The sequence below is a fragment of the Narcine bancroftii genome, chromosome 1 (assembly GCF_036971445.1).
Source record: "Narcine bancroftii isolate sNarBan1 chromosome 1, sNarBan1.hap1, whole genome shotgun sequence".
Lineage (NCBI taxonomy): Eukaryota > Metazoa > Chordata > Chondrichthyes > Torpediniformes > Narcinidae > Narcine > Narcine bancroftii.
Genome location: NC_091469.1, coordinates 370,949,769 through 370,976,337, shown reverse-complemented (window position 1 = coordinate 370,976,337; position 26,569 = coordinate 370,949,769). Strand labels below are relative to the sequence as shown.

Here is a 26,569-nt window from a genome sequence, read left to right as displayed (position 1 = left end):
AAATAGAAAGGGTAAAAGAAGTTATATACAGGCCCCCAAAAATTTTGCCAGGAGGTGGACTACAAGTTACAGCTGGAAATAGAAATAGCGTGTCAGAAGGAAAATGTCAAAATAATTGAGTGATTTTAACAGGAAAGGGGATTGGGAAAGTCCGGAAGGGACTGAATCTCAGGAGAGAGTTTGTAGAATGCCTATGGGATGGCTTGTCGATAAACCCACCAGGGTATTGGTGGTTTTGGATTGGGTGCTGTGTAATGAACATGTGGTGATTAGGGAACTAAAGGTGATGGAACACTTAGGAAGTAGTGATCATAACATGATTGAGTTCAATTTCAAATATGAAAAGAAGCTGGCTTGAGGAGGTTCAATATTTCAGTGGAACAATGGAACTTACAGTAGAATGAGAGAGGAACTGGCCCAAGTTGACTGGAAAAGTAAGCTAGATGGAGGGACGGCAGAACAGAATTGGATGATATTTCTACAAGAAATGAGGAAAATGCAGGATAGATATATTCCAAGAAAAAAAATGCACATTTTGAATGGAAAAATGGCACAAATGTGGCTAACGAGAGGTTAAGGCTAAAATAAAAATAAAAGGGAGGGCATACAAGGAAGCAAAAATTGGTCAGAAAACAGACTGGGAACCCTTTAAAAACTTGTAGAAAGAAACTAAGAAAGTCATTATGAAAGAAAAGATGAATTATGAAAGGAAGTTGGAAAATAACATACAAAAGGACGCTAAGATTTTTTTCAATATATGAAGAGTAAAAAGAGACAGCTGATATAGGACTGATTGGAAAATGAAGCTGGAGAAAGTATAATGGTAACAAAGAGATGGCAGAGGATCTAAATGAGTACTTTGCATCTATCATCACTGTGGAAGACATTAACGCTATATGTGATAGTCCGAGGTCTCAGTGCATGGAATTAAGATTACTACAGAAAAAGTGCTTGGTAAGTTAAATGGACTAAAGATAGATAAGTCTCCCTGACCTGATGAGGTGCACCACAGGATCTGCAGGAGGTAGCTTTAGAGATTGTGGAGGCATCAGAAATGATTTTCCAGGAATCAATAGATTTTGGCAGGTTCTGGAGGACTGGAAGGTTGCAAATGTAGTTCCATTGTTTAAGAAAGGAAGAAGGCAAAAAAAAGAAAATTACAGCCCTATTAGTCTCACATTAGTAATTGGAAAGTTATTGGAGCCAATCCTCATGGACGAGGTTATGAAATACCTTGAGGTGCATGACATGATAGGTTCAAACCAACATGGTTTGGAAGGAAGAGGTTAAAAGCTAGTGAGAATGCAGCTAGGTTTTGCAGCATTCTAGAAAGGCGGGCAAGGCAATTCAAAAGGACCAATTAGCATGACTACTAACTATAGGAATTTACTCTGAACCAATCAATGAGCAGATCTGATAAGAGGCTGTCAATCTTATGCAGCAATGGAATTTTTACTTAGTAGTAATTGCATTGGGTAAGAATGTGTAGTGTACACTTTTGATTGGAGCAAATGTAACTCCGCCCATGTGTAGACTGAACATAGGAAAAAACTGAAACATGAGGTCAGTCTCTCTGCCTGCTTTTATAGAGAAGATATCTGTGAGATGAGCAGATAGCTCACAATTCTGCAGAATAAAAGAGACTGACCAGGATGAAAATTTGGGATTCGTCATTTTGTGAGGTCCACAGGATGAACCGGAATCCACAGTTTCTTAAAGGAAGATCTGTCTGAACAATCTATTGGAAGTTTTTGAGGTAATCTCAAGTAGGATGGACAAGGGAGAGGCTGTGTATGTTGTGTATTTGGATTTTCAATGGCCTTTGATAAGATGCTACAAAAGAGGCTGCTTAATATGATGAGAGCCCATGGAATTACGGGAAAAATATTAGATTGGGTGGAGCATTGGCTGATAGACGGAAAGAAAAGGGTGGGAATAAAGGGATCATGTTCTGGTTGTTTGTCGGTTACTAGTGGTGTTCCGCAGAGGTCAGTGTTGGGGCCACTTCTTTTTACAATATATATCAATGATTTAGATTATGAATTAAATGGTTTTGTGGTTAAGTTTGCAGCTGACACCAAGATGGGTGGAGGAGCAGGAAGTGTTGAAGAAACTGAAATATTGCAGAGAGACTGTTGAGGAGAGTGGGCAAAGAAATGACAGATGAGATACAATGTTGAGAAATGTACGGTTGTACATTTTCGAAGAAGAAATAAACAGGCATATTATTATGTGGATGGGGAGAAAATTCAAAATTCGGAAGTGCAAAGGGACTTGGGGGTCCTCGTGCAAGATACCCTAAAGGTTAACCACCAAGTTAGATCAGTAAAGAAAACGAATGCTATGTTGGCATTCATTTCAAGAGGAATAGTGCATAAAAGTAAGGTGGGGTTTATGAGGCTCTATGGGGCACTGGTTGGTCCTCATTTGGGGTACTGTGTATAAATTTTGGCCCCTTATCTTAGAAGGGATATACTGATGTTGGAGAGAATTCACACAAGATCTACAAGGATGATTCCTGGAATGCAAGAGCTAACATATGAGGAACATTTATCGGCTCTTAAACTGTATTCATTGGAGAATAGAAGATTGAGAGGGTATCTCATAGAAACGTTTTGAATGCTAAAGGGATTGGACAGAGCAAATGTGAATAAGATGTTTCCCTTGGTGGGTGAGTCCAGGACAAGCAAAGTGGGCACAGTCTTAGGATAAGAGGATACCCATTTAAAACAGATGAGGAGAAATTTCTTTAGTGAGAGGGTCATGGATTTGTGGAAATCATTGCCACATACAGCTGTGGAGGCCCAATTGCTGGGGGAGGGGGGGTGGGTTAAGGAGAAGATTGATAGGTAACTAATTAGTCAGGGTATTGAGGAATATGGGGAAATGGCCAGAAATTGGAACTAGATGTGAGACTGGTTTAACTCATGGTAGAGCAGACTTGATGGGCTGAATGGCCTTGATCTTTTGATTCCCTTTTAGTTATGTGAATGAAAAGTGACAGCTTTTGTTTACTTCATCTTGATTCTAACCACTATTGCAATTCATCTGATGTTCCCAATGTGGCCTCATTTACATCAGGGAGACTGGTTGCAGACCAGGAGATTGCATAATTGAGCACCTTCACCTTGTCTACTATAACAACAAGGATCATCCAATGGCCAACCACTTCAATTCCATATACCATCATCACATTGTCATGTCTATCTATGGCACTACTTACCAGCAAACCAAGACCACCACAAACTAGATGAACCTTAAGACCATAAGACACAGGAGCAGAAATAGGCTATTCAACCCACTGAATCTGACCAGCCATTTAATCATGAGCTGATCCATTTTCCCACCCAGCTCCACTGCCCAGCCTTTTCCCCATAACCTTTGATGCCCTAGTTAATCAAGAACCTAGAGACCTCTGCCTTAAATACACCCAATGATCTGCCCATGCATATGGCAACAAATTTCACAGATCTATCACCCTCTGGCTAACCAAATTCTGCTACATTTCTGTTCTATGCAGACACCCTTCAAAATAGTTGTGCCCTTTTGTCCTTGACTCTCCCACCATAGGAAACAGCCTTTCTGCATCTATTCTGTCCATGCCTTTCAACATTCTAAATGTTTCAATGAGATTTCCGCTCTTTCCCCCCACCCCTACCATTTTCCTAAATTCCATTGAGTACAGGCCAGGAGCTGTCAAATGTTCCTCATTCTCAGTGTCATCCTTGTGAACCATTTCTAAACCATCTCCAATATCAGCATGTCCTTGCTTAAATGATGTCCAAAACTGCTCATAATACTCCAAGTGATGCTTCACCAGTGCCTTATAAAGCCTCAAAATTATACCCCTGCTCTTTTATTCTATTCCTCTTGAAATAAATGCCAGGTTTGCATTTGCCACCTTCACCACTGACTCAACATGCAAGTTTACCTTTAGAATACCTGCAGGAGGACCCCCAAGTCCTTTTGCATCTGGGTATTTTCAGTTTTCTTCCCATTTAGAAAATAATCTTCCATTTATTTATTTTTCTTCTGAAGCACAGACCGTAAACTTTCTGACATTATGTTTCATTTGCCACTTCTCTGCCCATTCTCTTATCTACCCAAACCTCCATGTTTACTCAACACTACCTTTGACACACTCGGCCACAAAGTTGTCATAATCTAAATCATTAAAATACAGCATTAAAAGAAACTGCCCCAACATCAACCCCTTTGGAACAAGATTGGCAATTGACAGCCAACCAGAATATGATCCCTGTATTCTCACTCTTTGCTTCTTGCCAGTCAGCCAATGCTCTACCCATGCTTGTATGTTTCCTGTTATACCTTGGCTCTTATCTTGTAAAGTAGCCTCATGTGTGACACCTTGTTGAAGGCCTTCTTAAAATACAAATACACCACATCCACTGTATCTCCTTTGTCTAGCCTGTTTGTCACTTCAAAGAATTCCAATAGGTTTGTCAAACAAGAATTTCTCTTAAGGAAACCATGCTAGCTTTGTCCTATCTTGTCACGTACCTCCAAGAACTCCATAACCTCATCCTTGACAATTGACTTCAACATCTTCCCAACCACAGATATCATGCTAACCAGTGTATAATTTCCATTCTGATCTCTCCCTTCCTCCTTGAACAGTGGAGTGACATTTGCAATTTTTCCAGTCCTCCAGGACCATACCAATCTAGTCCGGGGGACATCCACCCTCAGACTATTCAGCTTTTTGAGTACCTTCTCTCTTGAAATAGGAACTGCACTCATTTCCCTTCCCTGGCATCCATCGACACCTGGCATACTGCTAATGTCTTCCACAGTGAAGACTAATGCATAATAATGATTTAATTCCTATGTCATCTTGTTGCCTCCAATTATTATTTCTCTAGCCTCATTTTCTAGTGGTCCTATATGTATTCTGACCTCTCTTTTACTCTTTTCCGGGCTTCTGTTGGTTTAGATGTGATAGAACAGAGGGGCTGAAAGAGGGAGGTATGGCATTGCTCATCAGTGAAAATATCACAGCTGTGCTCAGGCACAATAGACAAGAGGGCTCATCTACTGAGGCTGTATGGGGAGCTGAGGAACGGGAAAAGTATGACCACTCACATGGGGTTGTATTATATACTGTCCAATAGTCAGCATGAATTAGAGGAGCAAATCTGTAGAGATAGCAGACAGCTGAAGGAAACATAAAGTTATGATAGTAGGAGGATTTTGATTTTCCACATATTGATGGAACTCCCATACTGCTTTGAGTTTGCCAAATGTGTTCAGGAAAGTTTTCTAAATATATAGAGGTACCAGCTAGAGAGAGTACAATACTGGATTTCCTTTGAGGGAACGAGACAGGACAGGTGACAGAAATGTGTTGTAGGAGAACGTTTTGGGTCCAGTGATCATAATGCCATTAGTTTCAAGTTAATTATGGAGAAGGATAGGTCTGGACCTCTGGTTAAGATTCTAAATTAAAGAAAGGTTAATTTTGAAGAAATGAGAAAGGATCTAGAATGCGTGGATTGGGATGTTGTTTTCAGGCAAGGGCGTGTGAGGTAAGTGGACCTTCAAAAGGTGAAATTTTGAGAATACAGAGTTTGTATGTTCCTGTCAGGATTAAAGACAGGGTTAACAGGCATTGGGAACCTTTGGTTTTTGAGGGACATAGGGGGTCTGGTTCGGAAGAGGAGAAAGGTGTATAACCGGTACAGGCAACATGGAGCAAATGAGGTACTTGAGGACTATTAAAAAAAATGCAAGAAAAACCTCAAAAAAAAAAATCAGGAAGTCGAAAAGAAGACATGAGATTGCTTTGGCAGACAATATGAAGGAAAATCCTAAGGGGTTTTACAGGTATATTAAGAGCTAAAGGATGGTAAGGGACAAAATTAGTTGTCTCGAAGACCAGTGGTCAGCTTTGTATGGAGCCAAAAGAAATGGGGGAGATCTTAAATCATTTTATTTTATCATTATTCACTTAGGAAACAGGCACAGAATGGTGGGAAGTAAGAAAAACAAGCAGAGAGGTCATAGAACCTATACAGATTAAAGAGGAGGAATTGCTTGCTGTCTTAAAGCATATAAGGGTGGATAAATCCCCTGGGTCTTGAGGGAAGCTAGTATAAAAATTGCAGGGGCTCTGGCAGAGATATTTAAAATGTCTTTAGCCATGGGTGTGGTGCCAGAGGATTGGAGGGTAGCTCACATTTTTCCGTTGTTTAAAAAGACTCCACAAGAAATTCTGCAAATTAAAGACCGGCGAACGTGACGTCAATAGTATGTAAATTATTGGAACGTGTTCTAATAGATCAGATACAGAATTATTTGGATACCTAGAAACTGGTTAAGGATAGTCAATGTGGCTTTGTGAGTGGTAGGTCATGTTTAACCAATCTAATAGAGTTTTTTGAGGAGATTACAAGGAAAGCTAACGAAGGAAATGCTATGAATGTTATCTACATGGACTTTAGTAAGGCTTTTGACAAGGTCCCACATGGAAGGATATTGAGGAAGGTTCTGATGCTAGGTATTAATGATGAAGTAGTGAACTTAATTTGACAGTGGCTGGATGGGAGAAGCCAGAAAGTAGTGGTAGATTAATGCTTCTCAGACTGGAGGCCTGTGACTAGTGATGTGCCTCAAGGATCAGTGCTTGGACCATTGTTGTTTGTCATCTAGATCAATGTTCTGGATGATAATGTGGTAAATTGGATCAGCAAGTTTTTAGATGACACTAAGATTGGAGGCACTGTGGAAAGCGAAGAAGGTTTTCAAAGCTTGCAGAGGGATTTGGAAAAATGGGGTGAAAAATGGCAGATGGAATTTAATGCAGACAAGTGTGAGGTGTTGCATTTTGGAAGGACAAACCAAGAAAGTACATACACAGCAGGTGCTTTTAAGCTGCAGCACTGAGGGAGCCCTCCTGGGACACAGGGGCAATTAGTGGGGCAAATATGCTTCCAGCACCTTTTAAGCTGTGGGGGGATGGACCCATTAAATTGCCAACCTGGCGATTTAAGGGAGATCCTGCCCCCACGATGACGCAATAAGTGATGCGATGTGCACTTGTGAACTATCACTAAGTTTCCCCCACACCCCCACCGGCCATCAGTCACCCCCCCCCCAACCCTGCTCCCCCCTCTCTCTCTCTCTCTCTCTCTCTCTCTCTCTCTCTCTCTCTCTCTCTCTCTCTCTCTCTCTCTCTCTTCCACCCCCCCCCATGGTAGCAGCCCTGCTCCTCTTTCCTCCCCCCCACTCTGCAGCAGCAACCCCGCTCCTCTCTCTCTCCCCCTTCCCATCCCCCCGCAGCAGCAACCCCGCTCCCATCTCCCCCAGGGGAACGACACTGCTCCTCTCCCCCCTGCAGCAGCCGACCCCTCTGTCCCTGCTGATCGTGGTTCACCCCCCCACTCCCACAGCAGCGACCATTCCTCTCAATTGTGCCTCCACCCCCCCCCCTCACCATGGCAGCAACTCCGATCATGGCAGACACATCAACCAGGCTTTTCCTGTGACGCCATCACACAAGTGTTGATATCACAGGAGTAACTGGGTCGGCCATTTTTGTTTTCAAGTCGCCAGAGGACGAGACCGAGGTAAGTTTAACTTGGTTTCTGGCTACCTCTGAGGCAGGGCAGGGACCCGGTTGATTTTGGAGCCCGATAACCAGGCTGGATCTGTATTGACAATAACCACACCAGCAGTGCGAATATAAGACAGCTTTAATAAATTAGTATGTACACTAAAAGGTCTTGTCTCTTTGCCAGACGAACCTGGGAGGTTAGACTGTAGCTCTGGACTGCTTTATATACAAGGTCACCGGGATGACCCCTGGTAACCTAGTGGTGTAATTACATATTCATCCCCCCTTTAAAAAAATTGTTATTCCCCCCCCCCGCCCCCCTCTTCCCTTGTTTGTAAGTTCATAAGTCCAAAATTTTTCGTGGCTTCCGTTGCCTTCTGGACGTCCTCGGTAGTGATATAGGGGTGGGGAGTGCGGTCTACCTTTCGGCCTTTCTTGGTGGGGGTGTGGGAGTGGGAAGTACTAGATAGCCATATGGGCTGGGGATCCTCTTGTATGGGATTAGGTCCTGCCATCAAGTCTAGGGTGGTGATATTTTGTGGGGCGGGGGTACCCAGGATCCTGATTTCCAGGGTGGGTGGTAGAGTCCGCTGGGGTGACTCGATGGACGACTGTTCGAGTGACTGCTGCTGCGCTCCTTGTTGATCCGTAGACATCTGTGTTTCCTCCGTGTTGTTCACGCATCCGGCCGGCGTGAGATTCCTGGTGGCCATCGCGTCTTCTCTTCCATCTGGGAACGTGACGAAGGCGTACTGAGAGTTCGCGTGCCTCAACTCCACTTGATCCACCGGTGGGTCCGCTTTGTGAGGTCTGCAGTGCTTCTGGAGGAGAACAGATCCCAGTGTCATCATCCATTTATAGACAATAGACAATAGGAGCTGGAGTAGGCCCTTCGGCCCATCGAGGCAGCACTGTGCCCGTCGTGGCTTTCCTTGTGAAAAAGATACGGTCATGTGGGGTCATGTTAGTGGCAGTACACAACAAAGAACATATGGAGTGTAGGGCTTCTGGCAACTCTTCTTGCCATCTAGTTACAGACAGGTCTTTTGCTTTTAGAGTAAAGAGGACCGTTTTCCAAATAGTGGGCATTTTCCCTTTAGACTTGTCCATTTCTCCCTGGGATTGTAACTTGTAGTGCAGCTGGTAGCAATCCCTCTCTCGTGCAGTTATTGCTGTACTTCTGCGCTCATGAATGCAGCTCTCCTGTCTGTGTGTATGTAGTTCGGGTACCAAAATATGCTGAAGATGGGTTGGAGGCATTTTATAACAGTGGCTGGTGATATATCAGAGCACGGGATTGCGAAGGGGAAACGGGAATATTCATTTATTACGTTTAGGAAATAGACATTTCTATTATTGGATGGGAGCGGGCCTTTAAAATCGAGGCTGAGGCACTCAAAAGGTTTGGTAGCTTTTATCAGGTTGGCTTTGCCTGGCCGGTAAAATTGCGGTTTGCATTCTGGACAGATGGGGCAGGTCCTGTTCACTGACCTCACTTCCTCTACCGAAAATGGGAAGTTTTGGGTTTTAATGAAGTGAAACAGTCTAGCGACCCCTGGGTGGCCCAGCTCATTGTGCAAGCTCTGCAACTGGGACGTGTGCTTAAAAATGTAGACAATTCTATCTGCCAGCACAGGATTTTGTCGTTCTTAATTCTCCCCCGTTCTGGTTATCGAACATAAAAGCCACAGACCGTTGGTCTGTGATAAGGGTGAACTGTTTGCATGCCAGATAATGTTGCCAGTGCCTTACTGCTTCCACAATGGCTAGGGCCTCCTTCTCTATTGCTGAGTGTCTTACCTCTGACCCCTGTAGGGTTCACGAGAAAAAGGCCACCAGTCGACCGTCTTGGTTTAGGGTGGCTGCCAGAGCCACATCAGATGCATCCGTTTCTACTTGAAATGGGATTGACTCATCTGTGGATTGCATGGTAGCTTTAGCAATATGGCCCTAATGTCCCTGAATGCTCTGGTGGCTGCTGGGCACAGTGGGAAAACTGAGGCTTTTATAAGTGGGCGGACCCTGTCGGCATAATTGGGGAACCATTGGGCGTAGTAAGCGAACAATCCCAAACACCTTTTTAATGCTTTCAGTGTTTGTGGCACTGGGAGGTCTAGGAGAGGATGCATACGGCCTGGGTCTGGGCTGATTTCCCCGTTCTGCACTATATAGCCCAGGATTGGCAACTTTCTGGTGCGAAAGACGCATTTGTCCCTGTTGTATGTTAGGTTCATTTACTCGGCTACCTGGAAGAAGTGTTTTAAATTCGTGTCATGATCCTCCTGAGTGTGGCCACAGATTGTCACATTGTCTAAGTAGGGGAACACCGCTTTCAGTTGGAATTCATCTATTCAGTCCATTTCTCTCTGAATCAGGGACACTCCATTGGTGACACCAAAGGGGAGTTGCAGAAATTGATACAGCCTGCCGTCTTCCTCAAATGCCATGTAAATGCGATCACTGTTTCTAATGGGCAGTTGGTGGTATGCTGGCTTCAGGTCTATGGTGGAGAACACCTTATACTGCACAATGTCGTTGACCATGTCTGCTATGCGTGGCAGGGTTAGGCATCTAGTTGTGTAAATTTGTTGATTGGCTGTAATCCACTACCATGCGCAGTTTTCCTCGTGACTTTACTACAACCACCTTGGTTCTCCAGGGGCTGGTGCTCTGCTCTATGATGCCCTCCTGTAGTAGCCTGCGGACCTCTGTCCTAATGAAGGCTCTATCCATCTAGCTGTACCTCCTGCTCTTTGTGGCTATTGGTGTGCATTCTGGGGTCAGGTGTGTGAACAGCGGAGGGGGGTCTATGTTCAGGACAGACAGGTTGCAGTGTTGTTTCTTCGTAAGGCATAGTTGGGGGTGAGGCCCGTTGTGCACTATTGTAATGCTTTCAAACTGGCACTGAAAATCTAACCCCAATAGTACTGGGACACAGAGGTGAGGGAGTACTAGTAATTTGAACCCTTCATATTTTGTGCCCTGGATTTCTAGAGTAACCCTGCAAAACTGTTTTACCTCAGCCGCAAGGCTGCTGGCTGCTAACAGGATCTGGTGCTCACTCAGGCTGTGGGGAGGGCAAGGCGGTTGACTAACCCTTGGTCAATAAAACTTTCAGTGCTTCCTGTCATGATAATGAATATGCATGATATGTATTAACCTGACCGGAAATCAGATGGTATGCACTGGAGGTGAAAGGTGCAGGATGATGAAATAAGGGAAGCAGGAAAATAAAGACACTGAGATGTTCAACTGGTAAAGCATGTGGTAATGGTGTTATCAATTTCACATTTTGGGCCACAAATGTGACATTGGCGATGAGGATAAACATTTTGAATTTTAAATGTGATAAACATTTTGGATTTTGAATCGGTGGGTTTGAGCTGGAAGGTTTTCTTCATGGCAGTCACAGGAGCTGAATTTCTAGCACTTCGAGGTGTTCCTCATTTTGACCCAACGGGTGATGCAAGCACTGTGAGTGTGAAGTGGAAGGCATGGCTGGAAGAATTTGAAGCCTACGCCGACAGTCGTGGCCTATTTCTCGATAGCAGTATGGCGGAACAGAAAGCGGAGGGCGTTACTTCTCTTCACCGCAGGACTCGCTGTTCGGGAAACTTTTAAGACGCTTTTGAATACTGGAAGGAAGGAGGAATACCAGAAAGCTGTAGATGCATTGAATGCACACTATGTGGTGACACCGAATGCTACATTTCAACGCCATTTGTTTCGCAAAACAAAACAAGAAGATGGAGAAACGATTGCCCAGTACGTGATGAGATTGCGACCACTGGCTGTGGGATGCAATTACATGGTAGCTGATTTGGACAACCAGTTATTGGATCAAGTTGTGCAGCACTGCAGATCAGACAAACTCAGAAGGCGACTGCTGGAAAAAGGGGGTGAGTTGAAACTTACCAATGCTTTAGCAATTGCTGCTGCATTAGAGGCTGTTGAGAGGCAATTTCATACCATGAAACTGAAAGACAACTCAAGCCAGCCCAGTAAAGACAAAGTTGGTCAACAAGTAAATAGGCTCTCGCATAGCCATAGCCAGCCAAGAAATATGCAGACACATGACTTGGAGTGTTACAGATGTGGAAACAGAGGTCATTTTGGAAAAGACCCATGCTGCCCAGCAAAAGGCAAAGTTTGTAGAAAGTGTGGAGGTAAGGACCACTTTGCAAAGAAGTGCAAAAGCAAGTCAAATGCAAACCAGAATGGGAAGAGTACAGTTTCTAAGGGCAAAGCTTGGGGGAAAGGAAAGTATCCTGGAAAGAAAGGCACTATTCCCCATATAGAAGGTGACCCAGAAAGTGACGATGATGATGACAACCAGGATGGGCAGAAATACTGTCAGTTTACATTGAATGATGTACATCATGAGAAGGTCCCAGTGATAATTGGTGGTGTGAAAAGAAACAAGATCATTTGTACATCAAAGAAGTGTTCAAAGAAACTGTATCCATACACAGCAACCAAGCCATTGCAGACCATTGGATGTTTCACTGCGACTGTTGAAGCTGGTGACAAGTACCCCGAAGCAGTTTGTTGTCATAGACTAGAGGGGAGAACTATTGCTGAGTAGATGCACGGTGCAAGACAAGGCAATACTTCATATTGGAGCTCGTGTCAATTCAGTTCAGTCATACGAGGATATGAAGCAAGAATTTCCCGCAGTTTTCCAGGAAGTAGGAAAGCTGAAATGTCGACAATTAAAGCTAGCAGTGGACAAAACGGTCAAACCCAAGGCACAACCAGTGCGCAGAACTCCATTTGGACTTCGTGGGAAAGTCGAGGCCAAAATCAAAGAGTTGATCGAGCAAGACATTATTGAACCTGTAGAACATTCAACACAATGGGTCAGCCCAGTAGAGATCGTGCCCAAACCAAATGGTGACATAAGATTGTGTGTTGATATGAGGATGGCCAATGAAGCTATAATTCGAGAATGACACCCGATACCAACAGTAGAAGAAGTACTTCAGGAGTTAACTACCAGCCAGGTGTTCTCAAAAATTGATTTAAAATGGGGCTATCATCAATTAGAGCTGGACCCAGAATCCAGGGATGTGACAACATTTGTGACTCACTGTGGATTGTACCGCGGTACAAGAGACTATCGTTCGGCATCAATGCAGCTCCTGAGATCTACCAGTATGAAATCCATTGAGTTATTCAAGGCATTCCTGGAGTTGCCAACATTTCTGATGACATCATATTCCATGCGGCTACAAAGGAAGAGCATGACAGACGGTTGAGGATTGTGCTATCCAGACTACAGGGGGCAGGCCTTACCGTTTCAGAGATGGACTTCATTGGACACAGGCTTACACGGGAAGGACTGAACCCAGCTGATGCCAAGGTGAAAGCTGTTGCAGATGCACGTGAACCCCAGAATGCAACGGAGATGAGGAGCTTCTTGGGATTGGTTAATTATTGCGCAAAGTTCATCCCTAATTTTGCTACACTGGCAGAACAACTGAGGAAACTAACCAGGAAAGGTGTACCATTCCATTTTGGCTCTGAGCAGAAGGAAGCATTCGCAGCTCTGAAACAAAGTCTGACGAATGCCGATACTCTTGGGTATTATGATCCGGCTGCACCAACCAGTCATAGCGGATGCTAGCCCTGTTGGTTTAGGAGCTGTGTTGGTCCAGATGTGTGATGTGGGACCAAGAATCATTGCCTTTGCCAGCAGATCTTTGACAGATGTGGAAAGGAGATATTCTCAGACAGAGAAAGAAGCACTCAGACTTTTATGGGCCTGCGAGAGATTCCATGCATATTTGTATGGCATTGAATTTGAACTCATCACGAACCATAAACCATTGGAGGTGATCTATGCCGCCAGGTCCAAACCGTGTGCCAGGATAGAACGATGGGTGCTCAGACTCCAACTGTACAAGTACAGAGTAGTTCACATTGCCGGGAAAGCAAACATTGCTGATCCGCTGTTCAGATTGTTGAAAGATGGATGCCCACAATCCAAGTCAGAATTGGGGACAGAAGCAGAGAGCTTTGTACGCTTCGTAGCTATTCAGTCGACACCGGAAGCTGTGACAACGAGGGAAGTCGAGAGAGAGTCCAAACATGACCCAGAACTCATGGAAGTTAGAGAATGTATCCAAAGTGGACAATGGGACAAGTGCATTCACAAGGCATATATTCCCATTAGAGACGAACTTTGTTGCATCGGGCAGTGTGTATTGAGGGGGTGTAGATTGTTGATACCACAGAGCTTGAGACCGAAGATCGTATCATTAGCACATGAAGGACACCAAGGTATTGTTGGTACCAAGCAAAACCTCAGGAGTAAAGTATGGTGGCCAGGTTGTGATAAAGACGCAGAGAAATTCGTCAAAACCTGCCATGGGTGTCAACTCACAAGTAGGAGTAATCCTCCAGAGCCGATCCGGAGTACGCAACTCCCGACAGGACCATGGATCGATGTAGCTGTTGATTTTCTTGGACCTTTACCAACTGGTGAGTCAATCATGGTAGTGGTAGATTACTACAGCAGATACTATGAGTACTCGGTGATGAGGTCAACGACCACTGAAAATACAAGCATTGGCAGAGATCTTCGCGAGATATGGATTGCCTGTTACGCTATACTCTGACAATGGTCCACAGTTCATTTCAGAGACATTTGCTGAATACATGAGGACCACAGGTATCCACCATCATAAAGTAACTCCTAAATGGCTGCAAGCCAATGGGGAAGTTGAGAGACAAAATCAGTCCATCGAAAAACGATTACGGATTGCTCATGTAGAAGGACAGAACTGGAGAGAAGCATTGCAATCCTATGTAGCTGTCTATCGGGTAACGCCTCATGCAACCACAGGAAAAAGTCCAGCAGAAGTACTTTTTGGGAGGAAAATCCACACAAAAATGCCCAAAATAAAGGAAATCAGGGACGACCAGGAAATGAGGGACCACGATGCTGAAAAGAAGGGAGCAGCAAAGCTGTATGCAGACTCGAAGCGTGGGGCCAGATACTCAGACATCATGCCCGGAGATGATGTTCTTGTGAGGCAAGAGAGTGGTGGTAAGCTAGACACACCTTATTACCATCAATCCTACACTGTGTATCCAGAAGCGGCAGTATGGTGACAGTCAAGTCTCCAGCTGGAGTCCTGTACAAAAGAAACGTGTCTAGTGTAAAAAAAAAAGTACCAATCCAGAGCGACACCGAGTGAAGTGGTTGGAAGTCCAATCCGAGATGCTCAACCTGAGGGACCAGATGACATTCCAGAGGTAGTTACCAGCATTCCCGATGAAGTGGCCAGAGTACCAGAAACACCAGAGGCCGCAGCGAGCAGTGTTTCCGGTGCTGAGGGTGAACAACCAAGTTGCGACAGTAGCATTGCAGGAAGGCCGAGATGGGACAGGAAACCACCTAAGCAATATGAAAATTTTGTGCCATATTTCTAATTGTGCCCGTATTATCATGAAAGTGAAAGTTTGTGATAGTTGGAATGAGTTTCAATGAAGCGCAGTAATGTTACTCACCAAGGAAGAGAAATGATAATGGGAACATTTGGACAGTGATTTCATCAATATATCATAAAGTATATGTATGAATGCTGTATGAATTGCATTTTTGTTTAGTCAACTATTTGGTATTAAAATGAAAAAAAAAACCAAAAGTATTGGAATTTAAACATGTGAGGTGTATAAATTTAAATGTTTACATTTTGCATATGAGGTGAGCATTGTATTAGTATAATTACAGAAGAATAGTTGCGCTGTTATATTACATTTGGTTATAACATGTTTATGTTACATTTTGTGAAGAGGGAATTTGAAGTTGTTTTTGTTTTGAATTTGAAGTTATTTTGTTGGTTCAGAAGGCAGAAAAATGCTATTGATAGTGTTAAAGTGTTTACATTTAAACATAAAGATATAAAGTTTATTTCTGGTGAAAGGAGGGATGTCATGATAATGAATATGCATGATATGTATTAACCTGACCGGAAGTCAGATGGTATGCACTGGAGGTGGAAGGTGCAGGATGATGAAATAAGGGAAGCAGGAAAATAAAGACACTGAGATGTTCAACTGGTAAAGCATGCGGTGATGGTGTTATCAATTTCACATTTCGGGCCACAAATGTGACACTTCCACTATCTATTAAGCAATTTACCCTCACATCATTAATTTTGATGCACACAGTGGCATCAGATAAATTGTGTGGACTCGCCTGATTCATGCGTAGGGAAGCAAGTCTGGTGTGTCCTTCCATCCGATAGTACTCGGCGTCATATTCATCTCCTGAAGACTGTCCTCTGCTGTGTAGCATTTGTCCAAGATGGCCGACTGCACATGGCATTCTTCTTCTGTTTGTGGAGAAAGAAGAGCTTTCCCACCTCTCATTAGCAAGAGAATGGGCCGAGGCTGTGGCCTTGGGGGGACTTCTGCAGACTTTTGCATAATGCCCACGTTTTCCACAGTTGGAACAGACATTTTCTCTGGCAGGGCAGAGGGCTCTGGGGTGCTTCTTTGTCCACAGTAAAAGCACTTGGGACCCTCAAGGTGCTGCTGCTGCTGTTAATTCCTGTGAGGCAACATACTTTTCTTTTCGTGGGGCTAGAGAGTCCAGCAGTGTGATGTTTGTCCCAGCCTCAGGTCCTGTGAGTGCTCCTCCAATTCTTTCTTGGTGCTTTCTAAAGCTTTTGCAATAGTCTCTGCCTAATCTAGCCCCACCATTCCTTTCTCCAGCAAATGATGTCTTGTCTCAGTGGACCATATGCTTGCAACAATTGTGTCCCTAATAAGGTCCTCCGCATACTCCTGAGCTGATACTGCTTTAAACTTGCAACCTCTCGCCAGGTCTTTCAGAGAGAGTATAAAGTTTCTGGCAGACTCCCCTACTTGTTGTGACCTGGTCATGAGCCTGTACCAGGAGTGGAGTTCACTATGCCCCTTACTGTAATGCCTCTGTAAAGTGCTCATTGCCTCTTGGTAGGACCTGGCATCCTGTATAAGGGAGTAAGGGTGGTCTCCCAGCTGTGCTAACAGCAGCATTAATAGCTCTTTATCCGATGCCCCAGCACCTTCAAAGTAATTCAGAAAACATCTCTGCCAGTGGCCCAAGTGCGTGCCGGCTCTAGGATTTCTGGGGTTGAGCTCCAGCCTGTCTGGTTGCAGCACATGGCTAAGCTGTAACCTCTGGTCCCTTAGGTGTAGCAAGGGCGGACCCTGAGGTACTGGGAGCTGCTGGTAGAGCCTCTGTGGGGCTTGTGTCTGCTGGAGGAGTAACCTGGGTGCTTGGGGCTGTTGGCTGAGTCTATGGCTTTGGGACATTTGCAGCGGGCTTAGGGGGGGATCCCAGTGGTAGCGTCAGGTCTCCGTGGTACTGGGGAAACTGCTGCTGGGGGAGTGACGGTAGCGGTGTCTGCTTTCCCTGGCTCTGGAGTGGTCGGGAATTCTGCACATATGTGGTGATCAGGAGCATGACTTGTGGAGATCCTTCCACCCGCGCTTGTAGTGGCCCCTTTCTGATCAGACTGGGGTTTAGGGTCGGCAGTGCCTGTACCGGCAAACTCACGGGCAGGCAGGGCTCTTGGCCATTTGTTACCTGCCCTATCATACTTCTGTGGTCTTCCCCGCATTCCATCTCAATTTCAGTACAGCAGTCCCTCGCCGTCTCTGTCCTCGGATGCACGTGCATGGTAGTTGTCCCCGGATTCCATTCCTCAGGAAGAGTCTCCAGGTGGTCGTGAATGCGCATTGGAGCAGAAGCAGCTTCCATCCTAGTAGCTATCATATTAGTTTAAATTGTATTGACAATAACAACACCAGCAGTGCGAGTATAAGACAGCTTTAATAAACTAATATGTACACTAAGAGGTCTTGTCTCTCTGCAAGACGAACCTGGAAGGCAAGACTGTAGTCATTTATATACAAGGTCACCGGGATAACCCCTGGTGACCTAGTGGTGTAATTACATATCACCACAGGATCCTTTCAAACTGCCTTATGAGTGGGGTGCTAACTGGGCAAACTGCACAGTTAACCCCATTTTACAAGGCACCTTAAAAGTGCCTAATGAAAGATATGGCTCTGAGATGTATGGTAGAACAGAGGGACCTGGGAACACAGACACATAATTCCTTGAAAGTGATGTCACAGGTGGATAGGGTTGTTAAGAGAGCTTTTTAGTGTATTAGCCTTCATAAATACAATGCTAGTTGTCCACAGAGGTTGAATATAGGAGCTGGGATATTATATTAAAGTTGTACAAGACATTGGGGCAAAAGTTTGAGTATTCTGTGCAATTTTGGTCACTTAATTATAGGAAAGATACCAATAAGATAGAAAGAATACAAAGATGATTTACTAAGATGTTGCCTGGACCTCAGGAACTGAGGTACAGGGAAAGGAAAGGTTATTCCCTAAAGTGTAGAAGAATGAGGAGAGATTGATCGAAGTATTTAAAATTACGAGGGGGATAGACAGAGTAAATGTTGATAGAGTTTTTCTACTGAGGGTAGGTGTGATACAAACCAAAGGACATGAGTTAAGAGTGAAAGGGGAAAATTTTAGGGGGAACGTGAGGCAACTTCTTCACATGAGCTGCCAGCTGAGGTGGTGAATGCAGACTCAATTTTAACATTTAAGAAGAATTTGGACAGGTACATAGATGAAAGAGGTATGGAGGGCTATGGTTGAGGTGCAGGTCAGTGGGACAAGAGAGAATAATAATCTGGCACAGACTAGAAAGGCTGAAGGGCCTACTTCTATGGTTCTATACTTGAAGCTTTTTGTATTCTCTTTGATATTATTTGCTAATTAGATATAGCTTTAAAGATGTCAAGGTTGAATTCGACAAGATGTGGGGCCCATTCATGGATTACTACCACAACTTGAAGATTTAGTTGCGTGAATGCTCTGAGGATTCTGTCTGATGTCCGAGTGTTGCAATTTGATTCATATCTACTTAGTATATGCAGGTTAACCTTGTTTAGAGGGAGGGGTAGGATTAGTAAGGGGGGGGTGTCTTTTTTTAAATTTTCTGGAGAAAACCAGGCTATAGTAGACAATTACTAATGATCACATTATAGAATAGGATGAATTGTCCTTGTATCGCATTCTTAATTCTATCTTGTTATTTTCTGTTTAACATCAGAACCTGAGGTTTTGAGCAAGATATGTTGCCTGATAATTAGTTTATATTCTGTATTACAATTTATGTGTTATGTACACACTAGAATTGAATTGAAATATGTAATATGTTAGAAATCATGTATAAAGGGTTTTTTCTATTAAAATCAATAAAAATATTTAAAAAGAAAGTTATTATTTGCTAGCCTACTTTCATACTTCATCTTATTCCTTCTTATTTTAGTTACCTTCTGCAAGTTTTTAAAAACTCTTGTGATCCAGTCCCAATCTCTTTTTCCCTAATCTCTTTGCATGTTAAAATCCCCCATGATGACCATAACATTGCCCTTCTGACATTCCTTTTCTATTTGCTGTTGCAATTTGTTGTCCACCTCCCAGCTACTGTATGGAGGTCAGTACATAACTGCCAATGGTGTCCTTTTACCCTTGCCATTTTTTCACTCATCCCACAATGATTCTACATCTTCTGATCCTATGTCCCCTCTTTCCAATGATTTAATGTTACTCCTTCCCATCAGAGCCATGCCACCCTCTCTGCTTAACTAAACTGTGAATCCTTGGACATTCAGTTCCCAATGACATCCATCTTTTGGCCACAACTCCTCGATGGCCACAGCATCATACCTGCCAATCTGTAGCTGGACTGAAAGGACATCCACTTTATTTCTTGTGCTGTGTGCATTGAAATACAAAACCTTTAGCCCTGTATTTGTTACTTTTTTTTTAAAAACTTCATTTCCTTGTTGCATTGCAGCTCACACCAATGGTGATAATTTGGCCCTATCAGCCTGTCCTTCCACACAAACTCCTTACCACCTGTCCCTGCTTGTGCAGCAACCACCTTTCCTCCAGCTCTTCACTTTGGTTCCCACCCCCCTGCAAATCTAGTTTAAACTCCCCCCACCAACAGAATTAGCAAACCTCCTTGTCGGGATATTGGTTCCCCTTTGGTTCAGGTGCAACCCATCCAACTTGTACAAGTCACCCTTTCCCCAGAATCTGCATTCAGTTCCCTAAAAAAAATGGTGGCACTGCCAGAGGTGCTGTAACACCAGGGCTGCTGCTGGTCTGGACCCGTGGGGAACAGAGACCCAACGCTCCTGCAGGGTCCAATCACCCAGTCCACCTGCCATTACCTCTCTACAAGCTTTGAAAGGCCTGTTAAAGGAACCAATTGTAGCTTTATTTAAAATCCCATAACTGCGGGGATCTGCATTCATGGTGGCAGTGCCTATGAATGGCATCAGCCATGAGGGGTTGCAGACTCCAGGGAAGCATGTTACGACATAGACCAACAGAAATTCACCAAGATAATGGTATCTTCAAAACAATAATTTTTATTAATGACTATTAATAATATAATATTTACTTAACTCCACTATGCATAAGTGTGTGTGTTTGTGGCAGATCCCAAAACATTACAGTTTAGGCACAATTCTGAAGGGATGATTAAAATTTAAAGTTCAATCTTAGAAATCTTTTGTGTTGAATCTTAGTCTTTATACTGTGGTTCAAAAATAATTATGGAATGGGTGAGGTGCCAAGTCATCAAACTTCTCAAAACTTACGAATTCTTGTGCAGTTGCTTTCAGAGAAATGTTTCTTCATACGAATGATTTTTCCACAATTTGCCTCTCTTGCGTGGAGGTTACGGAACTTGTGATTTTTCATGAAGGACAAGGACATTATAGAGGGGAGAGAGTGGAGGGAGGGGTTCTCTTGATGTTTTGTATTTGGTATGATTGTTGATTGTTAAATATATTTAAAATGATAAATAAAGTATTACAAAAAATGATTAAGATTCACATGTAAGAATGATCTTGTTTTCTTTCAGTCAAAAGTGATCATTTAAAATGGACACAGCAGACCCTCCCTCTCTTGACACCGAGATGGTTGAAGTGGCCATTTTCTTCCAACGCCACTTGATTCTGTTCCTCCCTTGGCAAGGAGAATACATACCAGTTCTTTTCTCACAGAATGTTATTGTATTTCTGACTTCAGATGATCTGGTTCATAATATTAAAGATGGTTTTTGAAGTGTCTATCACATGATATAAAAGTTGGCTCAATTTGAAGTTTCGTTTCTTCAGAATCAAACTGCTTTAATGCTCTGAAGTAGCAGTAAAGCTGCCTCTTTGAGCAAACAGGCTCCCACTTGAACAATCATCTCTAGGTTCATGTCTCTGTTCACGGCTTTCAACTGGACAATTATAGGTTTCTTCATCTCCCACTTGACGGAGCCTCGGCATCTGCTTTAAAATGATGTAATGTGTGTCTTTCTCTGTACCAACCCACCCAGTAATTTTCTTTTTAAAATTTTTTATTAAGTTTATTTAAAAAAATATACACATATACACACAAATAGATCTAATAGATTTGCACTCTCCAACCAAATGGTATCAACATTGACTTCCAATTATTACACTTCCCATCCCAGGCTCTTTCTCTCCTGTATCCTTTCCTCCAGCTCCCCACTGTCTTCCCTCCCTTCTCCTATCAGTGACCTATCTTTCTTAGCTCTTTGCCCTTTCCTCCTATTACCTCAGCCTCTCCTCTTATCCTGCCACCTGCATCCAACTCTTACCTGATAGCCTGTGCTCTTCCCCCTTGACACCTTTCATTCCCCCACCCTCCCCCCTGTTTTTATTAAGGCATCCACCTGATTTTCAACCCTTCTGAAGAAGGGCTCAGGCCCAAAATGATGACTGCCTATGGACGCTGTATGACCTTCTGAGTTTTTCCAGGAATTTTGTGTGCTCCATTCTTCCTAATTGATTCTTTGTAGAATAAGTTTGTACTCTGGCATCACATTTTCATTAACCATATGCAAGGTACTTGAACTTCAGTCTACCACATGAAAGATACTGATGATCGACAGGGGATTTTTCAGTTCAACTACTTCTTCCTATTTCTGGTGTCACAGATACTTTAATAGGTATGATGGTGGTGAGGGGGAGGAGGATTGGAGGGAATCTTTGTGATATTGCTTGCAGCTCCTGGTTCATAATACTCCCTTTCTCATTGTACAAATTGAAATTCCACAGCAATGTTGGTAAATGAAGCATTTGAGCCTTTGCATTTTATCATAATTTTAATTAATAGTTGTTTTCTGAATACTGCTCCCAACTCAGTAGTGACTGCTGCATGAGGAGTTTCGCAGTCTGTGTCAGAAGATCAAACTCTCACCCGTAATGCATATCTTATGGGAACTTTAGCCATACTGTGCTTCCCTGATGTTCAAATCCCCTTTCAGTTATCCAGGAGTTTGTTTTTGCTCCTTAAGATGAATGGGTGGAAAATAATGGGAAGAGTTTTAACTTAAATTTCTGATATGTGGTTCTAATCAGCAGTAACAAAATGATTGATTTCTATTCCTCTGTTTAATTCTGTCCAGAATGGTGATGGTAAGATTGACAGAGAAGAGCTGCAGGATGTCTGTCTACAGTTTAACCTGAATTTAAACCCCAGACTGATGGATGAATTATTTGACTACTGTGACCTGGAAGGGGTTGGCTCCATCAACTTCTTAGAGTTTGCAAATTTTCTGAATTGGAAAGATAAAATGCTTCTGGGAGAAATAGAACAAAAGATTATTACAAAAGGTACAAGATATTTGTGCTAAATATTTTTGAAAAAAAGAATATATTGGAAATACTAAGCAGACAAGCAATGTCTGTGAAGAGAATAGAGCTCATATTAATGCTGTTCACCACAAATGTTCTTGATGGTTGCATTCAGAAATTAATATTAACTTGTTTTAATTAGAAAAAAATCACTTGTGCCCCACATTAAAGAAAGCCTTATTCTTCAAACAGGAAATGCGACAAATGATGATGGATGTGGGCTAGTGGCATCTGAAGATATTGTACCATTAGAAATTGGTAGTTCAATCAAGACACTCAGAACTATAACCAGAAAAGAGGACAAGTCTAATGGGCACTATCGCACAAGCTCTTCATTGATCAATGCAGTTGTTAGCAGTTATTCACCAAAAAGTAAGTGTACTAACAGATAATTTCACTTTCTTAACAGATAGTTATTTTAAACAGTTTTGTGCTTTTATACAGAGAAACAAAAAATTAAGATCAATTCTTAAATAGCGCTGTTTCATCCTATGATATTCAAATCCTGCAATGAATACCTTTTGGATGGCAGCCTACAGCTATTTCTGTTTTTCCTGTTCTGATGTTCCAGTGATCCAAAGAAAAAGATCTGATAGAGAAAGAGAAGGTGCTTCTTATTTCAGTGCCCCATGATTGAAATTTGACGATTCTTTGCAGCACTGCAAAAATTTGACAGCAACTTTCACCTTTCTCTGTGTATCCCTTGATTCCCTTCCCGATTAAGAACGCATTTTTACCTCTGCCTTAAATAACCCCAATGACTTGTCCTGCACAGCTTTCTGTGGCAATGAATTTTACAAATTCACCATCCTCTTGCTAAAGAAATTGCTCATCTGTATTTTAAAGGCACTCTGGTCCCAGACTCTGCCACCATAGGAAACATTCACTCTGTCCAGATCATTCAACACTTGATAGGTTTCAATGATATCCCCTCCCCCACCCATTTTTCTAACTCGAGCAAGTATAATCCCAGAGCCTTCAAATGCTCCTCATATGAAAACTCTTTCACTCTGGGGATCATCCTTGCAAACCTCCTCTGGACCCTCTCTAATGCTAATGCAACCTTCCTGAGTTATGAGCCCAAAACTGTTCACAATATTCAAAATGTGGTTTGACCAATGCCCATAAAGTCTCAACATTACTGCTCTTCTTTTGGATTCTATCGGTCTCAAAATGAATGGTAGCATTCCATTTGCCTTCCTTCCCACTAACTTTACCTGCAAGTTGACCTTTAGAGACTCGCATGAGAATTCCCAAGGCCCTCTGATTTCTGAACTTGTTGCCCATTTAGAAAATTATCTACACCTTTATTCCTTCCACCAAAGTACATGACCAGACACTACTCTGTATTACAACTGCCATTTCCTTGCCCAATCACCTAACGTATCTAAGTCCTTCTGCAGACTCAGTTCTTCCTCAGCATGACCTGCCCCTTCTCTAATCTTTGTATCGTCTGCAAACTTGGCCACAGAGCTATTTAAACCATCATCCATTCATTGTCAAGTAATATGCAAAGAAGCAGCTTCACCACTGAGCCCTGTGGAGCACCATTGGTCACAAGCAGCCAACTAGAAAAGCATTATTATCCCCTCTCTCTGCCTCCTGGTGGTCAGCCAATCTTCTATGCATGCTAGTATTTTCCAATAACACCATGAGCTCTAATTTTGCTCAGCAGCCTTGTGTATGGCTGATGTTATTTCCATGCCAGATTTACTGTGTCATCATTTCATTGGTAACATTCCTTTTGAGGAATCTGGTTAGAGTTGAAGGTTGGTTGGTTTGTATTTTCCAAGAAAGTTTCTGTCACCACTGAAGTGCACAGTGATCATTCATGAATGAAATTGTTGTTGCACTTCAAAGCAAACAAATTGATTCCTGGGGTATATATTAGAAATATTTTGATCTTCTGGCTGAAGAGTTTTGATGTTCGTGTTCCCCAATTCTCCGAGGATAACATTATATTATTATGGTCACTTTATTACAGGAAAGATGTGGATGGTATAGAGAGGGTTCAGAGGAGATTTACAAGGATGTTGCCTGGATTGGAGAGCATGGCTTGTAAGGATAGTGTTTTTGTCCAGAGTACCCTTGGATGAGGTCCACCTTGGAGAACACCCATGTCCCGTGCAGGTTGGCAGCAACATCTTGGATGTGGGGCACAGGATATCTGTTGGGCGTGATGGCCTCATTGAGGCAGCAGTAGTCTGCCTCAACAACCCCCTTCTAATTCTAAGCATACATGTAGGTAATGTGTATATGTTCAGGAATGTTCTTTGATTACAGTCCAATCTCACTTCTCCAAGTTAACTGGTATCAGGCCATTCTTGTACTGTACACAGAATTTAACATTTATGGATTTTCACCAGTGCTTAAAGGTAAATGGTTACTGCTCAGGAAGGTGCTTGTTAGATATTTGTAGCTTGTTGGACACACACAAACTGATTTCCCACGATCAATACTTCAGTATCTTGCTGCAGAAACTTTCCCCATCACGGGTTTTCCAAATGAACTCAGAACTCACAACCTGTCTTCAAAATGGGGTTTTCCAACAGCAACTGCAGAAATCAGTTCTCTCTCTCTCTTTCTCTCTCTCTCTTTCTCTCTCTCTCTCTCTCTCTCTCTCTCTCTCTCTCTCTCTCTCTTTCCCCCTCCCCCCTTGCAGGGCTCCAAATCCAATCTTTGAAAGATGTTATCAGCACTTGAGCACGGCTCCTCCATTTGCAGCTGCTTTTGAAAATTCCATTCGAGACCGTCCCATTGTCTTTTGAAAAGCCACTGGTGCCTGCATGACTGGCTTCAGCCAACCTCTTGCATTTTAATTGAGATGTGAAGTGTTACTGAGTGGTGACCTACACTAAATCCCCCACAATCTATCTCTTTTAAAAAAAAATTATATATATATATATATATAGATATAATATAGCCCATAACAATAGGTTGAGTAAACTTAGTCTTTTCTCCTTGGAGCAATGAAGATGAGGGGTGAAATGATAGATGAATACAAGATGATGAGAAACATTGATCATTTGGATGGCCAGAAGCCTTTTTCCAGGGATGAAATGGCGAACACAGGGGACACAGTTTTAAGGTGCTTCGGAGTAAGTACAGGGAGGATGTAAGAGTTAAGTTTTACACACAGTGATGGGTGCATGGAATCCACTGCTGGCAACAGACATGGAGGCAGATACAATAGGATCTTTTAAGAAGTTATGTAAATGTAACTGAGAAAAATGGAGGAATATGCAGCAGGGAAATTTTCATCAGTTAGAGTAGGTTATTAGATTCACACAAACACTGAGCTAAAGGACTAATAATGTTTTGCAAATGTCTATATTCTACAGGAAAAACATATGTATAGTGTTATGCCAATCTACAGCCTGCCTTTGATGGAAGGTTAATGAAAGAGCAGTAGAGACAATGGTATGAACAGTTAACACAGTCATTTTTCTCATAATCTATGCCCCCTACTGATCCAATGACAGAAGGTGGGATGACATCGTGGAAATTTTCAATGCCTAATCAGTTTTCTGATTGTCTCTCTCTCCAGAACTATCAAGTGTATGTTATTTCATCCAAAGGGAACACTCATCAATGTATTCTTTAAAAACCACTGTGTTCAGTTCCACCATTCGGCTAGCGATTAACAATTTTTTTACTTACTTAAGAAAAGTTTGTGATTGTCTCCCTTGTTTCCTTCTCCCCCTCCCCCCCTTAATTTCTGCTGGCTCTTGCCATCGCTGCTCCCCCCTCACCCTCCTGTTGCCCTCTTTCTCCCCCCAAAAACATTTATGTCAAATTAGAATTTAAAATGTTGATATTTTGACCTTGACAAATGTTGGTGTTTTGACATCATGCTATTGATCTCATTGGATGCTCTCCCTTATAGAACTGAATTATAGTTCAACAACAAAAGCTTTCGTGATTATTATCTGCATTTAAGTTTCACTGATGGAAGGAATATATCTGCTGTTAATGTCTAATCTCTTGGTATGATTACTGGATATTTTCAAATAGATTTTCAAACCCATGGTGTACCTACCATCCGTTCGGACTTAGCAGCTCCTCGTTTTCGTCGCATTAGTGATACAATTAACTATGGAGATGAAGCAACTGCTTCTGCCTTGCTAAATCCTTCCATCTTTGCTCAAAGACAAGTTTATGAGAAAGACCTGTTTTTAGACAGGACTAAAGAAGAGGTAAGTCATTGGCAAAAATTATTTTACTCATCCTAGTCCAACATAAT

At 42.8% G+C, this 26,569-nt stretch overlaps 1 protein-coding gene and 1 long non-coding RNA gene across 6 annotated transcripts in view; one reads left to right on the top strand and one right to left on the bottom strand.

Annotated features, from left to right (window-relative positions):
* Positions 1-26,569, bottom strand: part of LOC138751227 (uncharacterized) — a 95,638-nt gene that overhangs the window by 36,510 nt on the left and 32,559 nt on the right. The gene's annotated exons all lie outside the window — the stretch shown is intronic.
* The window catches only part of efhb (EF-hand domain family, member B), a 101,178-nt gene that overhangs the window by 68,086 nt on the left and 6,523 nt on the right, over positions 1-26,569 (top strand). For all 5 annotated transcript variants that reach the window (XM_069913216.1, XM_069913227.1, XM_069913217.1 and 2 more), the window contains 3 exons: positions 22,098-22,305; positions 22,519-22,698; positions 26,341-26,522. In XM_069913216.1, the coding sequence (XP_069769317.1) occupies positions 22,098-22,305; positions 22,519-22,698; positions 26,341-26,522 (570 nt within the window). The remainder of the gene's footprint in view (positions 1-22,097; positions 22,306-22,518; positions 22,699-26,340; positions 26,523-26,569) is intronic.